At 35.4% G+C, this 15,109-nt stretch overlaps 1 protein-coding gene across 7 annotated transcripts in view; it reads left to right on the top strand.

The window, feature by feature from the left end:
• NSD3 (nuclear receptor binding SET domain protein 3) overlaps positions 1-15,109 on the top strand; it is a 179,070-nt gene that overhangs the window by 125,884 nt on the left and 38,077 nt on the right. For 6 of the 7 annotated variants that reach the window (XM_007476363.3, XM_056813517.1, XM_056813515.1 and 3 more), the window contains exons 8-9: positions 9,984-10,084; positions 12,325-12,370. In XM_007476363.3, coding sequence (XP_007476425.1) covers positions 9,984-10,084; positions 12,325-12,370 — 147 coding nt within the window. Of the gene's footprint in view, positions 1-9,983; positions 10,085-12,324; positions 12,371-13,232; positions 14,913-15,109 lie in introns of those variants that run through there. The other variant, XM_056813518.1, reaches the window with a different exon arrangement.

The following is a 15,109-nucleotide window of genomic DNA, read 5'->3' as shown; positions in this document are numbered from 1 at the left end:
TCAGAACCTCCTGTCTCCAGGCTACTGAGCCACTTATCTGCCCCATGAGGTAATATTTATAAATTATAATTAAATAAAAATGTTATAAGATGCTAATAAGATAATAGTTATAAAGTGCTTTGCACAGTACCTGACACATTGTTGTTCAGTCATTCAGTTGTGTCCAGCTCTTCATGACCTTGTAGAGTATAACATAACATGCTCTCTATAGAATTCTAGGTAAAGACACTGGAGTGGTTTGCCTAGAAAGTGTTATGGATTAAGACAAACAGGTTAAGTGACTTGCTCAAGAACACATAGATTTGGACTAAATCTTCCTGACTCCAGACCTGAGCTCTATCCATTGAGCTGCCTTTTATATAGAAAATACTGTATAAATGTTAGCTACTCTCATCATCATTATTACATATAAATCTTGACTGTTTTGGCCACAATAGCTTTTCTACTTACGAAGCTATATCTGTTAGGGGTAAAGAGAACTTTCTCATTGGGCATTTCTCTATGCCAGTGAAATCACAAGCCCTGATCCTATCTTTCTTGGTTAGGGATACTTCTACTTATATTTAGCTGTTGGCAGCTTGACAGAATGAAGGTAAAAGATCAAGATTGAATTCTTACTTTAAACAAGTTCTCATCAGTGTATAGTCAGATCATTATGTCAATTGATATAAAGCCTAAACATAAACATTATTTTCAACTACGGTTGTTTTTTCCCCTCCTTCCTTCCCCCAATAAGATATTTTACTTAAATTCAGTTATGCTCTTTTATTTTCCTCCATTTTTATTTAATTAATTAATTAGGGATATTTTCCCATGGGTTATATGATTCATGTTCTTTTCCTCCCTCCTCCCGGAGCCAATGAGCAATTCTACTGGGTTTTATATGTATCATTGTTCAAAACCCATTTCTATATTATAAATATATATAGAGTTGATCTTTTAGAGTCTACATCCCCAATTATATTCTCATCAAACTACATGATCGATATAAGGTTTTTTCCTGCAATTTTACTCTTGACAGTTTTTCCTCATAAGTCCCGCAAAATTGTCCTGGATTATTGCATGGCTTCTAGGAGAGAATCCCATTACATTTGATTGTGCCATAATGTTATCAGTCTCTGTGTACAATGTTCTCCTGGTTCTGCTTCTTTCACTCTGTATCAATTTCTGGAGGTCATTCCAGTTCACGTGGAATTTCTTCAGTTCATCATTCCTTTCAGCACAATAGTATTCCATCACCATCAGATATCACAATTTGTTCAGCCATTTCCCAGTCGAAGGACATCCCCTCATTTTCCAATTTTTTGCCACAAAGAGTGCAGCTATAAAAATTTTATACAAGTGTTTTTTCTTATTATCTATTTGGGGTACAAACCTAGCAGTAGTATGGCTGACTCAAAGGGCAGGCATTCTTTTAAAGCCCTTTGGGCATAATTCCAAATTGCCTTCCAGACAAAAAATTCACAAATCCACCAGCAATACATTAGTGTCCCAATTTTGCCACATCCCTTCCAACATTTATTACTTTCCTTTGCTGTTATATTGGCCAGTCTGCTAGATGTGAGGTGGTACCTCAGAATTGTTTTGATTTGCATTTCTCTAATTAAAAGAGATTTAGAACACTTTTTCATGTGTTTTTGATAGTTTTGATTTCTTTCTTTGAAACTGCCTATTCATGTCCCTTGATCATTTATTAATTGGGGAATGGCTTGATTTTTTTAAGCAATTGACTTAACTCATTATAAATTTGAGAAATTAGACCTTCATCAGAGGTTTTTGTTATAAAGATTTTTTTCCTAATTTGTTGCTTCCCTTCTAATTTTGGTTACATTGGTTTTGATTGTACAGAACCTTTTTAACTTAATGTAATCAAAATTATTCATTTTACATTTTATAATATTCTCTGTCTCTTACTTGGTCTTAAATTCTTTTCTATCCCATAGATCAGACAGGTTTATGTTCTTCTAATTTCCTTCTCTATTTTTAAGTCATTTGCCCATTCTGAATTTATCTTGGTATAGGGTGTGAGCTTTTGATCTAAACCTAATGTCTCCTATACTGTTTTCCAATTTTCCCAGCAGTTTTTGTCAAATAGTGGGTTCTTATTCCAAAAGCTAGGATCTTTGGGGTTTATCATACACTATCTTGCTGAGGTCATTTACCCCAAGTCTATTCCATTGATCCTCCCTTCTGTCTCTTAACCAGTACCATATTGTTTTTGATAATCAGTGCTTTATAGTACAGTTTAAGATCTTGTGCTGCTAGGTCCCCATCTTTCACATTTTTTTTCACTAGTTCCTTGATATTCTTGATCTTTTGTTCTTCCAAATGAACTTTGTTATAATTTTTTCTAATTCAATAAAAATTTTTCTTGGAAATTTGACAGATATGGCACTGAATAAGTAAATTAATTTGGATACGATTGTCATTTTTATTAGATTAGCTCATCCTATCCATGAGCAATTAATATTTTTCCAATTATTTAGATCTAGTTTTAATTGTGTGGAAAGTGTTTTGTAGTTGTATTTCTATAATTCCTGTGATTGTCTTGGCAAATAGATTCCTAAATATTTCATATTATCTAGGGTGGTATTAAATGGAATTTTTCTTACTCTTTCTGCTGAGTTGTGTTGGAAGTATATAGAAATGCTGACGACTCATGTGGGTTTATTTTGTATCCTGCAACTTTGCTAAAGTTATTGATTATTTCCACTAGCTTTTTAGTTGATTCTCTAGGATTCTTTAAGTAGACCATCATATCATCTGCAAAGAGTGATAGTTTAATCTCCTCTTTGCCTATTTTATTCCCTTCAACTTCTTTTCCTTCTCTAATTGCTACTGCTAGCATTTCTAATACAATGTAAAATAATAAAGGTGATAATAGGCATCCTTGCTTGACTACTGATCTTATTGGGAAAGCTTCTAACTTATCCCCATTGCAGATGATGCTTACTGGTGGTTTAAATATATACTGTTTATTATTTTTAGGAAAGGCCCTTTTATTCCTATACTTTGTAGTGTTTTCAATAGGAATGGGTGTTGAATTTTTTCAAAGGCTTTTTCTGCATCTATTGAGATAATCATGTGATTTCTGTTGGTTTGGTTGTTGATATGGTCAATTATATGGACGATTTTCCTAACATTAAACCATCCTTGCATTCCTGGTATAAATCCTACCTGATCATAGTGAATAATATTCATGTTCACTTGCTGGAGACTTTTTGCTAGTATTCTAGTTAAGATTTTTGCATCTATATTCATTAAGGAGATTGGTCTGTAGTTTTCTTTCTCTGTTTTTGGCCTGCCTGGCTTTGAGATCAGTACCATATTTGTATCATAAAAGGAATTTGGCAAAACTCCTACTTTGCTTATTTTGTCAAATAGTTTGTAGAGCATTATAATTAATTCATCTTTAAATGTTTGATAGAATCCACTTGTGAATCTATCTGGCCCTGGGGATTTTTTCTTAAGGAGTTTCTTGATGGCTTATTCAATTTCTTTTTCTGAGATGGGATTGTTTAAGTTTTCTATTTCCTCTTTTGTTAATCTAGGCAATTTATAGTTGTTGTTTTTTTTAATCACCCATTTCACCTAGATTCTCATATTTATTGCCATATAATTGGTCAAAATAGTTCTTAATAATTACCTTAATTTCCTCTTCATTAGAGGTGAGATTTCCCCTTTCATCTTTTATACTGTTAATTTGATTTTCTCCTTTCTTTTTTTAAATTAGATTAATTTTGTTTTTTTCAAAGTACCAGCTCCTAGTCTTACTTATTATTAGTTCAATAATTCTGCTTTCAATTTTACTAATTCTACTTTAATTTTTATGATTTCCAATTTAGTTTTTGTCTGGAGATTTTTAATTTGTTCTCTTTCTAGTTTTTTTAAGTTGCATGCCCAATTCATTGACCTCTTCCCTCTCTGATATGTTGATATATACATTCAAGGATATAAATTTTCCCCCAAGTACTGCTTTGGCTGTGCTCATATTATCCCATAGATTTTGAGAAATTGTTTCCTCATTGTCATTCTCTTCAATGAAATCAATAATTGTTTCTTTGATTTGTTCTTTGTCCAACCAATTTTGAAGAAATAGATTATTTTAAGTTTCCAATTAATTTTAAATCTGCCTTTCCCCAAGTCCTCATTGATTATGATTTTTATTGCATTGTGGTATGAAAAAAATTGCATATTATTTCTGCTTTCCTACATTTGTTTGCAATGTTCTTATGCCCTAATACATGGTCCGTCTTTTTATATGTGCCATGTGCTGCTGAAAAGAAGATATATTCCTTTTTATCTTTCTTTTATTCTTCTCCCGATATCTATTAGTTCTAGTTTTCTAACATTTCATTCACTTCCATTACTTTTCTTATTTATTTTTTGGTTTAATTTATCTAGTTTTGATAGGGGAAGGTTGAGGTCCCCCACTAGTATGGTTTTACTATCTTATTTCTTCCTTAAGCTCCTTTAGTTTCTCCTTTAGAAATCTGAATGCTGTACAATTTGGTGCATATATGTTGGGTACTGATATATTTCTTCATTATTTATACTGCCTTTCATCAAGATGTAATTACCTACCTTATCTCTTTTAATCAGATCTATTTTTGCTTTACCTTTATCTGAGATCATAATTTCTTCTCCTGCCTTCTTTGTCTTAGATGCAGCCCGGTAAATTCTGCTGCACCCTCTTACTTTTAATTTAGCCTGTGTATGTCTACCTGCCTCAAGTGTTTCTTGAAGACAACATATGACAGGGTTCTGGTTTTTAATTCATTCTGCTGCTTCCTTTTTATTGGTGAGCTCATCCCATTCACAGTTATGATTACTGTATGTATATTCCCCTCCGTTTTGACTTTCTCCTTTGATTCTTCTGCCTTTTTTTATCTCCCTTACCCTCCCCTCCAACTTTCTGCTTTTAGTCATTCTCCCCCCACTTTCCCCTCCTTGATGTTACTCCCCTTCCCAAACCCTCCCCCTCTTATTTATTTTCCTCTTACTAATATGCCTTTTAAACAAACCCCCCAAACTCTCCCTTCCTTTTATTGCTCCCCTCCCCACCAGCCCATTTATTAACCTTCTACTTCTCTATAGGGCATGATACAATTCTCTACCCCAGTGGATCTGATTGTTCTTCCCTCTCTGAGTCAATTTCAATACATGTAAAATTTAAGTATTACCTGTCACCAACCTCTTTCACCCTTCCATTGTATTCAATTCCTCTCCTCCCATGAGCTTCTTTATGAAATATATATTTACCCCATGTCATCTCTTTTCCCATTTCTCTTAGTATTATCCCCTTTTTGAACCCATATTTTTTGACATATCATCTTATACAGTTTGTCACTATACCCTCCAAGTACATTTCTTCTAGCTACCCTGATGATAACAGTTTTAAAGCATTACTGGCCATCTTTTCTTATAGGTATACAAATCATTTGAACTTATTGAGTCCCTTAAAATTTTTTTTCTCTTTCTTAATTACCTTTCAGTCATTCTCTTGAGTTCTGTGTTTGGGCATCAGATTTTCTGTTTAAGTCAGGTCTTTTCTTTAGGAATTCTTAGAAGTCTTCTATTTTATTAAATGACCATACTTTCCCCTGCAAGAATAATAGTCAATTTTGCTGGGTATTGCTGATTCTTGCTTGTAGACCCAATTCCCTTGCTTTCCAGAATATGATATTCTATGCCTTCTGGTCCTGCATTGTGGATGCAGCCAGGTCTTGTGTTATCCTGTGGCTCAATGATATCTGAATGGTTTCTTTATAGCAACTTGTAGTATCTTTTCTGGGTCTGGAAGTTCTTGAATTTGGCTATCACATTCCTGGGTGTTGTCAATTGGGGATTTAGTACAGAAGGTGATCTGTGGATTCTTTCAATCTCTACCCTCTTGTTCAAGAATATCAGGGCAGGTTTTTTCAGTAATTTTCTATAGAATTATGTCCAGGCTTTTTCTTTTATCATGGTTTTTAGTAGTCCAAAATTTATTAAATTTTCTCTCCTGGATGGATCTATTTTCAGGTTTATTGTTTTATCAATGAGGTAGTTAATCTTTTCCTCAATTTTTTCTTCATTCTTTTGATTTCGTTTTACAGACTTTTGCTCTCTTGTGAAGTTATTTGCTTCTAGTTTTTGGATTCTAATTTTTAAAGTCTGAATTTCACCTCTGGCTCTTTGATCATCCTTTTCCTTTTGGACTCTTTTTTTCTTTGTAGTTCATCTTTAATTTTCTTTGCCTCGTTTTCAAGCTGGTCAATTCTGGATTTTATGGCATTATTTTCTTATTTCAGTTCATGTGCCTGTGTTTCCAGATAACCTATTTTGCTTTTTAAGTTCTTTTCCCAATTTTCTTTAGCTTCTCTTAATTGTTTTTTGAATTGTGTTTTGAGTTCTTCCAAACCCTGTGTCCAATTTGCTGGAGTTTCTGAGTTTTTCCTTGGTGTTCCTTGGACCTCCTCTGTTCCATTGTTTCTTTGTTCATTACCTGAATAGAAGCTGTTGATTGCAATTTCTTTTTTCTTTTTCTGTTGTTTACTCATATTTTTTCCTTATTTCCCTTGTCATAGACTGTATTATTGCTCCTCTGTTTATTTGCTTCCATTTGTGGGTTTGGGTTATTCTGTCCTGAAGGGGCTTTTTCTCTGCTCTTCTGATTAGCTGAATTAGGCTGATGAAGCTGGCCTATTGTATTAATGAGCCCTGAGGCCAGATCTTCCCCAGCTGCCAGCAGAAACTCAAGGTGAAGGTGAAGGTGTAGGTGTGGGTTACCAAGGTACTCTGTTGAAGTTCCAGCCTTCACCCTGGGATCCCAGTTAGCTGGATTCTTACTGTGGGTCTCAGCACAGTAGATAAGGGAGGGGCCTTGGAGATTGAGCTTCCCTTCCCTCTGAAGGCTTCTTGTCTGCACTATTGCTAGATTGGATTAAGCCAGCCCAGCCTATCTGCTAGGTGGATGTGCCCTAAGTTCAAAACCTTCAGAGGCAGAGATCCAAGATGTAGGAGTGGTGGCTAAAGGCTGAGACCAGGCTGCTCTCCTCTCTACCCCTCTCCTCCAGCTGCTTCCCTTTCAGCTGTGGTCAGAGCCCTGAGGTTCGAGTAGTTGTGGTAGCAAGGCACTCCCTCTGGGCTGGAGTCCTCACCTGAGATCACAGCAACTGCCAGAGCCTCAGCACAATTGGTGGGGCCCTGGGACTTTCATTCTTTCTTTTCCTTAAACCCAATAATTCAACTGTCTTTGCCTACCTTTTAAGTTGAATGGTGCAGGGGGGTCCCCTTGACTCTGTCCTGTTGTTGAATTTGTTTTTGTGTCCCCTTCAAAGATGCATTGTTTTTGATTGATGTGGAAGGGTTTTCACAGACGACTCGACTTTTGCTGCTAAGCCACTATCTTGATTCTCAGAAATACAGTATTTTTTTCTTCTCGTTGAAGGTAGATTATTTTAAAAGCCTAGTATTATGATTGTACCCAGGAAAAGGTTAATCTGTTTATCTCCTTTAAGTAGAACAAAGTTATCATCACTTAAATTTTTATTATGAAAATTAGGACTTTCATTTTAAGCTGGGTGCTTTCAACATGATACATATATGAAATTTTAGCTCTAACTGCATATTATCTTTTGTTCTGTCTTGTTAGTACTTACTGCAACTCTTGTCTGTTTCTCCAAAAACCTTGACATTTTACTACAATTTCTTGATTGCAGAATTAGAAAAAAATATTTCCTCTTGATAGTTATAATCTCTTAGTTTTTATTTTCTCATATAGCATAAGGAGAGACCCCCAGCCTTTACATTTTTTATCAGTATCCTGGGTGTCTTCATAAAAATATTATATTGCCACTTTGTTATGAATTGAAATAGTGTGTGTTTATTCAAACCATAGTTTCTAAAGTTATTTTCAAAGACCAATGTTATATGTTCCTGTCATTTGAAACATTAGAAGTTAATCTTTAAGAGCTTTTGGAGTAATTGAGTAATAATATAGAAAAATCCAAACTTTAGTCTATACCTATTGATAGAACCATTTTTATGAGAATTCCCCCCCCCCCCCAAAGTAGAGATGAATAAAGGGAAAGGATTGTTCATTTTCCATCTTTCTTTTTATCCCAAGTAGGTACTGTCAGTGGGAGCACTAAAGAAGAGAATCTCAAAAATAGTTCTTCTCAGATCCTCAAATTGGTTCACAGACTGGTCAGAAATATAAAGACAGACAGCTTTTCCCTGGGTGAAGCTGATACCCAAGATAAAAAAAACAAAATATGATGGTTGGGGAGTTGAGGAAAAGGGGGAAATCAACTAGTTGAACAACTGTACTCTAGTTGTTGCTCTAAAGGATTGAAAAGCAAAAGAATATTTTACCATCTCAGCCCTTGGCCCCACTGTCAAGGGGGTAGAGAAAAAGGGGTAGAAGAAATATGGAGAGACTAGTCCCTTTCTGCTTTAAACCCCCACCCCCCAAAAAAGGTAAGGATCAGTGAGTCTCTAATGTGTCAGAAGAAAATAATGAAGTGTTAGGTTTTTCCCCCTCACCTTAAAAGCAAATAGGAGGTAATAGGGTGGTTGAGCTTTATAGAGCTAATTAAATGATCCTTGAACTTTTAAACTTGAAAAACTATTGCAATGGAAGTATTGTTTCACCAAAAGATCACAAAATCAAATCTTTCTGGGTGTAATTTTTTTCACTTATAAGGCTTTTAAAGCTGTATTCTTAATTTTTAGTTTGCATTTGAGGGGAGTAGGGGAGGGAATAATAATTTATATAGCACCTCTATGTACCAGGAACTGTGCTAAGTACTTTATAGATAGCATTTGATCTCACAACAACTGTAAGAGGTAGATATTGTTACTCCCATTTTACAGTTGAGGAATCTGAGACAGGCAGATTTAATGAACTGTTTAGGATCACACAACTAGTAAGTGTCTGGGACAAGATTTTAATTGGGTCTTCCCTACTCCAGGCCCAGTTCTCTATCCACGGAACTATCACGATGATTTTACTTGCTAAAAAAAAATTTCCTATTTCAGTCATTTGAATTTTACTTAGATTTATATACACTTTTAAAATTTAAAATCTCAGTAGTTCCTAAAGTTTTTGACATTTTAAATGTATGTTGTTCATAAATTATTATACACAAAGAAAGTTAGAATTATTTAATGTCAATAACAAAGTACTCTGTACAAAGATACTTAATAAATTATTGATTTATCATACTTTATATACATCCTTCTCTGGCTCATTTTACTGATGAAATTCTAAGACAAACAGGATAAAGTGACTTGCCCAGAGTCCTATAGCTAGTAAGTGTCTGAAGCCAGATTTGAACTCAGGAAGATAAATCTTGCTCATTTCAAGCCCAGCATTATCCATTGTGCCAATTAGCTGCCTTCCTTTATTTCATTAGAATGACATGGGATAGAGAAGACAAACTAGTTCTCGAAGCTCTCCTTTCCCTTTCTTACCTTTCCTCCTTACCAATTAAAAAGGGGAAACCACTATACTTTTAATAACTTAACATAAGAATAGTTGATCAAAACAGCTCTGTACATTTGCTATGTCCAAAAATGAATTTCATTCTGCACTTTGGGTCTATCACCCATCTCATATAAGTAGTGCGTGCTTCAGCATCCATCCTCTAAAGTCATGGTTGTTCATTCTTTTAGTCTTTCCAATTTATAAAAACAACTGTATTACACATAAATATTTTTATATCACCTTACTATTGTCATATAAACAATTATACTTAACTAGGTAAATATAGGGTAATTTGAAGAGAAATGGAGTTATTATAACTTCTGGAGAGGTTTCATGAACATGAAAGTAGAACAAAGCCTTAAAGGGAGAGGAGATAAACATTCCAACGTGGGAGTAGCTTCATTTAAATACATGGAAACAGGAAAGTGAATGTTGAGCTCAAAAAACAGCTACTTAATAGTTTAAAATTTTGAGAAATCTTTAATTCTTTTCTCTTTGTTTTAAATATCAGGTTCTGTAGAAAAGAAGCAGCAGAGAAGATCAATTAGAACTCGTTCTGAATCTGAGAAATCCACTGAGGTTGTGCCAAAGAAGAAGATCAAAAAGGAGCAGGTTGGCTTCCTACATGTAGAGAGTTAAAACATTGTATTTGTAAATGTTGTGGCTTATATTAGTATCTTCCCCTTCTTTTTTCTTTCTGTCTTTTCTTTTCTTTTTTCTTTCTTTAAAAACAAAAAACAAAAATCTTCTCCCCCCTTCCCCTCCCCCCCCCCCATTGGGTTTCCTTTCTAGACTGTTGTTCATGTTACATGCTGGTTAGTGCCAGTGCCCATTGCTAAGGCAGCCATTCCTGTGATCCTGCTTCAGGCACTTTCACAGAACCAGTCAGGCTTCAGGAAACGGGAATCCTATGGTGCAAGACGCTTGAATGAACCTGACACATTTACTTTTGAGATTTCTGTTATGAGCAAAATGATTTCATGTTTTCAGTGATTTTTGTTTGGTGGAACTTCCATTGAGTTCCTTCCATTTTTTTTTCTTTTGATTTTTGGTTTAAGCTGCTGGTTTGTATTATGTTTTTATTTTAAAAACAAATCAAATTAATTTAACTATAAGAGTTATATTTAAGAGTCGAATAATCATAGGTAATCTGATTTTTCTGTTGGCAAAACAGATTTTTTGGAATGTTTTTTTCCTTCAGTGGAACAGCACTCACCTGTAATTGAGGTGTCAGATAAATAATACTTTATTATTTAAAAACAAAACAAAAAAATCATTCTGAACTAAGGGAGGTGATTAAACTAATTTTATGAGGTATATATAATCTTATCAGGTTATATACATTAAATGTTTAATTACTTTTTCAAGAAAGTTTCTGGAAACTGTTGCTGCTTTTTCTTAGATGCCCAGTGAAAAAAAAGGTTTTTCTTTCTCTAAATAAAAAGGGTATCCATTTTGACAGTTGTCTTGGCAGAAGGCATTCTAAATGGAACTAATTCAGATGAGCTTTGTGTTTTTTTAACCACTTGATGTTGAGTGTTGATTTTCTTGTTTTAAGTGATTCCTTTTGTATTTTTAAACTTCTTAACTTGAATGAAAGTGACAGTGTGGGTGCTTTATGCTATCATTGAGCATATGAAACAATTTTTCCCGGAAAGTATGTAACTAAAACTTCGTGATGCACTAACCGATTACACACTTATCATACAGAACTTCATACCTAGGAAATTATATTCCAAAAAATCTTTCTAAGCTCTTGCAAATCTACAGTATTTATTACCAAAATAAAGTTGTAATCTTGCAACTGGTTCCCAAATTCAGTCTGTGACCAGTCAGTTTAAAATTATAAGCAGAATGAATACAAATAATGGGACAAACAAAATGTTAATGCCACTGTGTTATAGTTAGTAGTAGAACAATACCAGTGATTGTTTAGAAGATTTTATATTTGTATTACTAATTGTATCCTATAAAAGCGCTTCTGTTGTATGTTTTTTTACCTGTTGTAAAAAAATAAAATTTTTTTAAAAAGAATTTAGAACAATCCTTAAATATTTACAAAACGTGTTTCAACATGCATACTTAACAACATCTTAAGGAAACATAAACTGCAATCCTTAGCCCAAAACAGGAACTCCCCAAACAGCTTCCCTCCTTTAATTCTGATGGTTCAATCACCAAATTATCACGTGTTTTACATATACATTGGCAGAATAACTTCTAATCTCGCTCTCCTAATGTAGGATCAAGAACACTGTTCATAAGACACTCAAGAAAGTGCTTTTGCAATATCACAAACTTATTTTCTTAAGTTTGTACTAGCAGCAAAAGTATTGAGCTTCCAGCTGTATGGAGCCCTGTAGCACTCTCTACAGAGAGGGTCCTGATTCCCAGCAACTTAGCTGTGAGTGCAGGCGCGGAAGGGTCTTAAAGTGGCGTGAGTTACATTAACCTGAGTATCATAGTAAGTAAAAATTTATCCTAACGTATTTGGGGCGGGAGGGGTTTATAGCAACATCGGGGCTGGTTGCAGAAACAACCCCTCTTGCCTCCTGGATACCGAGGAAAGTATTCTTGTTGTCTTCATACACCAAGGGAATGGTGGGAAAAGGACTTCGATAGAGAGCATGTGGCTGTGTGTTGTCACTTGGTATTCAGCATAGGCAGCTAGGATTTAAACCCCGCCCCCCCACCCTGGGACAGAGAGCTTGCCCTGAAGATGGGACTGACATCAGATTTCAGATACACTAACCACTCATCATAACTTAGATTGGTGAAAGTGTTATTTTTCCTTTTTTTAAATGAAAAGATAAATGCTTCTTTATTAATTCTTTGTTTTCCTGTCTAAACAGGTTGAAACAGTTCCACAGACTACAGTGAAGACCGGATTACAGAAAGGTGAGTTAAATACTGGAATGTTACTTTGAATTTCCCTGATTTAAACCAGTTTTTAAAGATTTACTTATTTGTATTCCTTGTACTTTTGTCTGTCTTTGTAATTCATTGTTGTTGCTCTTCAGTCAATTTGTGTGGAATTGCAGTACCTTCTCCCCTCCCAGTGTGTGTGTAATTTTATCATATTAATCTAATCTGTACCTCCATGTAAAGTCTTGTTTATTATGATAAATTGGAGAACACTATGCAGATTTGATCCAATTTTCACCTTTTCTCCATGATTCTGGGGTTTCATTGGTTTATAACTAGGGATGTGACGAATCCACTTTTTTGGTATTCGACTGAATACCGAATAGTAGCTATTAATGTTCGTCAAACATGGACTATGACAAATCAGATGAGACAACCAGATTGAAAAATCTTGCCTCATTTTTACAGTGCTATAAAATCAATTTTCAAAAGTTAAAATTATTTATAGCTTATTAATGGCCACTATTAGATGACCATATGCAAATCTATTTGAGATATGCATTAAATTCTTATAACCTTAAATCTATATATCTTAAACTTACAATTTGATTTTAGTACAAATTTGTAGCATGATTAGTTTTTAGTACTTTTTTGGTGAGATCATTCAAACTGCATTTAATACTTGTAGTTTACTCTGGGCAAATTGCATTTTAAAAAAACACCAGCCTCTCTGCATTCTCTGGGAGAAGTCTGCAGCGATGGTCTCCGTGGAGATCCTCAGCAGAACTGAACAGCCTCTCGGAGGGAACACTGCTTGGCGGAGCTCCAAGAAAAGACATCGCGATCGCTGCGAGATTAGGAGGCCTGATTGCGTTGTGTTTCCACCATTCCACAGGGTCGGCGGACCGGGGAGTGCAGGGCTCTGTCAGATACAGTGACAGCTCCGTCTCCGCAGCGGTTGAGGAAACTGTGGACTGAGAATCCTGTACAATTTCATCCCAGAAACTCCAGACTTGTAGTCTCCATGCAAGATTTCTTTGACAGCGGCTTGATAAACAGTTTTCTTTGGTTTTGATTTTGATTTCACCATCATCGTTATTGGCATTCTTCTGACTGGTTTCTTCTACAAGACTCTAAACGACTGCTTTAACATTCAAGTGATTTTTCATCAGAGCTGGATGGGTACAGCTTAAATCATGGGTCCAGCACACAAGCCAACGTATAACTTTATACTGATCAATTTCGACATGGACTGTTGTTTTTGTTTTTGGGGTGTTTTTTTTTTAAATAAAGCATCATTAATGCACATCTTCAGGGTTTGTGCCAAACAGCCCAAACTGTATACATTACAATCATTAAAAGCTCTTTTTTTTAATGTTAGTGCCGTTATCATGGAGAACAGCATGGCAGCTGTCTTTGGCGGTCTGCCATTTTTCTAGTATTTTCAGAAACTCATCGGAAATGGCGGTACCTGTGTGTTTCCCTTCGAAAGCTTCTCAGTACAGCACTGTGTTCCTCTGTTAAAACTCCTTTTTAATCCAGTGATGTTTTAGGCCAAGGAAACATTCTGTGGTGGTACTCTGGGTCCACACACCAGCAAATGAAGGAAATAGATTGTGCAGTTTTATTTTTGTTTTTTATCAGCATTTATCCTGGCAGGCACCCTCATTTATAGATGTCAGGAAATACTGTTTGAGTGGAAACATTTATAGAGTGGGATTAATAACAAGGTTCCAGTATTCTGAGCAGTCTAACATGGCCCACATCCTCCATCACAGAATATGGCTATGTATCAAGTGCTACATCTCACCCAGCCTGTTAACGGATCTTCATGGCCTTAGGAGACTCGTTTCTCCATGGTCTCTTCTGGACTGCACACTTCTTTCCATACTTTGCTGGGCTGATTTAGATGTATATTTGTTGTATGGAAATGTTGGGGGAAAAACAAAACAAAACATAAATCTTGGATTTAAATATTAACCCTCTCCTTGGTTCCTTGGTACTCATCGTGCCTGATCTGCACATGTTTCATCGTGGCTGTTTTTTGTAGCATTAGGCCATGAGAGTGTTGCTTTGTAGGGGTACTTTTTTGTGTTTTTCTTTTTGTTTGTTTGGTTGGGTTTTTTGTTTTTGTTTTTGCACTCTTGTTTTGGCTGGATTTGTATTATACACAGTTTAAAAAAAAAAATTCCACACTATTCTCTGCTTTTTTCATATCCATTCCTTCTTGCATAAATTCCACAGAGGCCTCCCTCTTCCAACTCTTCGTGATTTGGCCGCATTTGAGCATTGACTCTCCATTCACAGCCCTCAGCAATGTGCCAACTAAATGGCATGACATGAGAGAGGTGCTGCAGCGCTTGTTAATGGTCAGAATAAATTCCATATCACCAAGGAAGGCTCAGATGAACAATTACCTGAACATTCAAAATTTGTTTGGGGGGCTATATTAAACTGAATACAAAAATTGGGGGAAAATGGCACTATCCGTGTACGAATCGAATACAAATCAAAGATTTGTCACATCCCTAATAAAAACAAGATGGAGATGTCTCTACAAACATATTTGTAAGCTGCACAATGTGTTGGGTTTTATGTCTTTTCCCCCGCCAAATTGAATTGTTCTTTAGATTGTTCCAAATCTATCAGCCGTCCTACAATTTTGATAGAATTGTTTTTCAGAATGGAACTTGGGCACTGTTGGATGAAACTAGCCTTAGTTCAGGAGCACTGAATTAAATGTCTTAATGGTGCAATTGTAATTAAATAATT

This window comes from Monodelphis domestica, chromosome 1 (assembly GCF_027887165.1).
Source record: "Monodelphis domestica isolate mMonDom1 chromosome 1, mMonDom1.pri, whole genome shotgun sequence".
NCBI classification, from domain to species: Eukaryota; Metazoa; Chordata; class Mammalia; order Didelphimorphia; family Didelphidae; genus Monodelphis; species Monodelphis domestica.
Note: the sequence above shows the minus strand (reverse complement) of the source record. Positions and strands in the feature narration are given on the sequence as shown.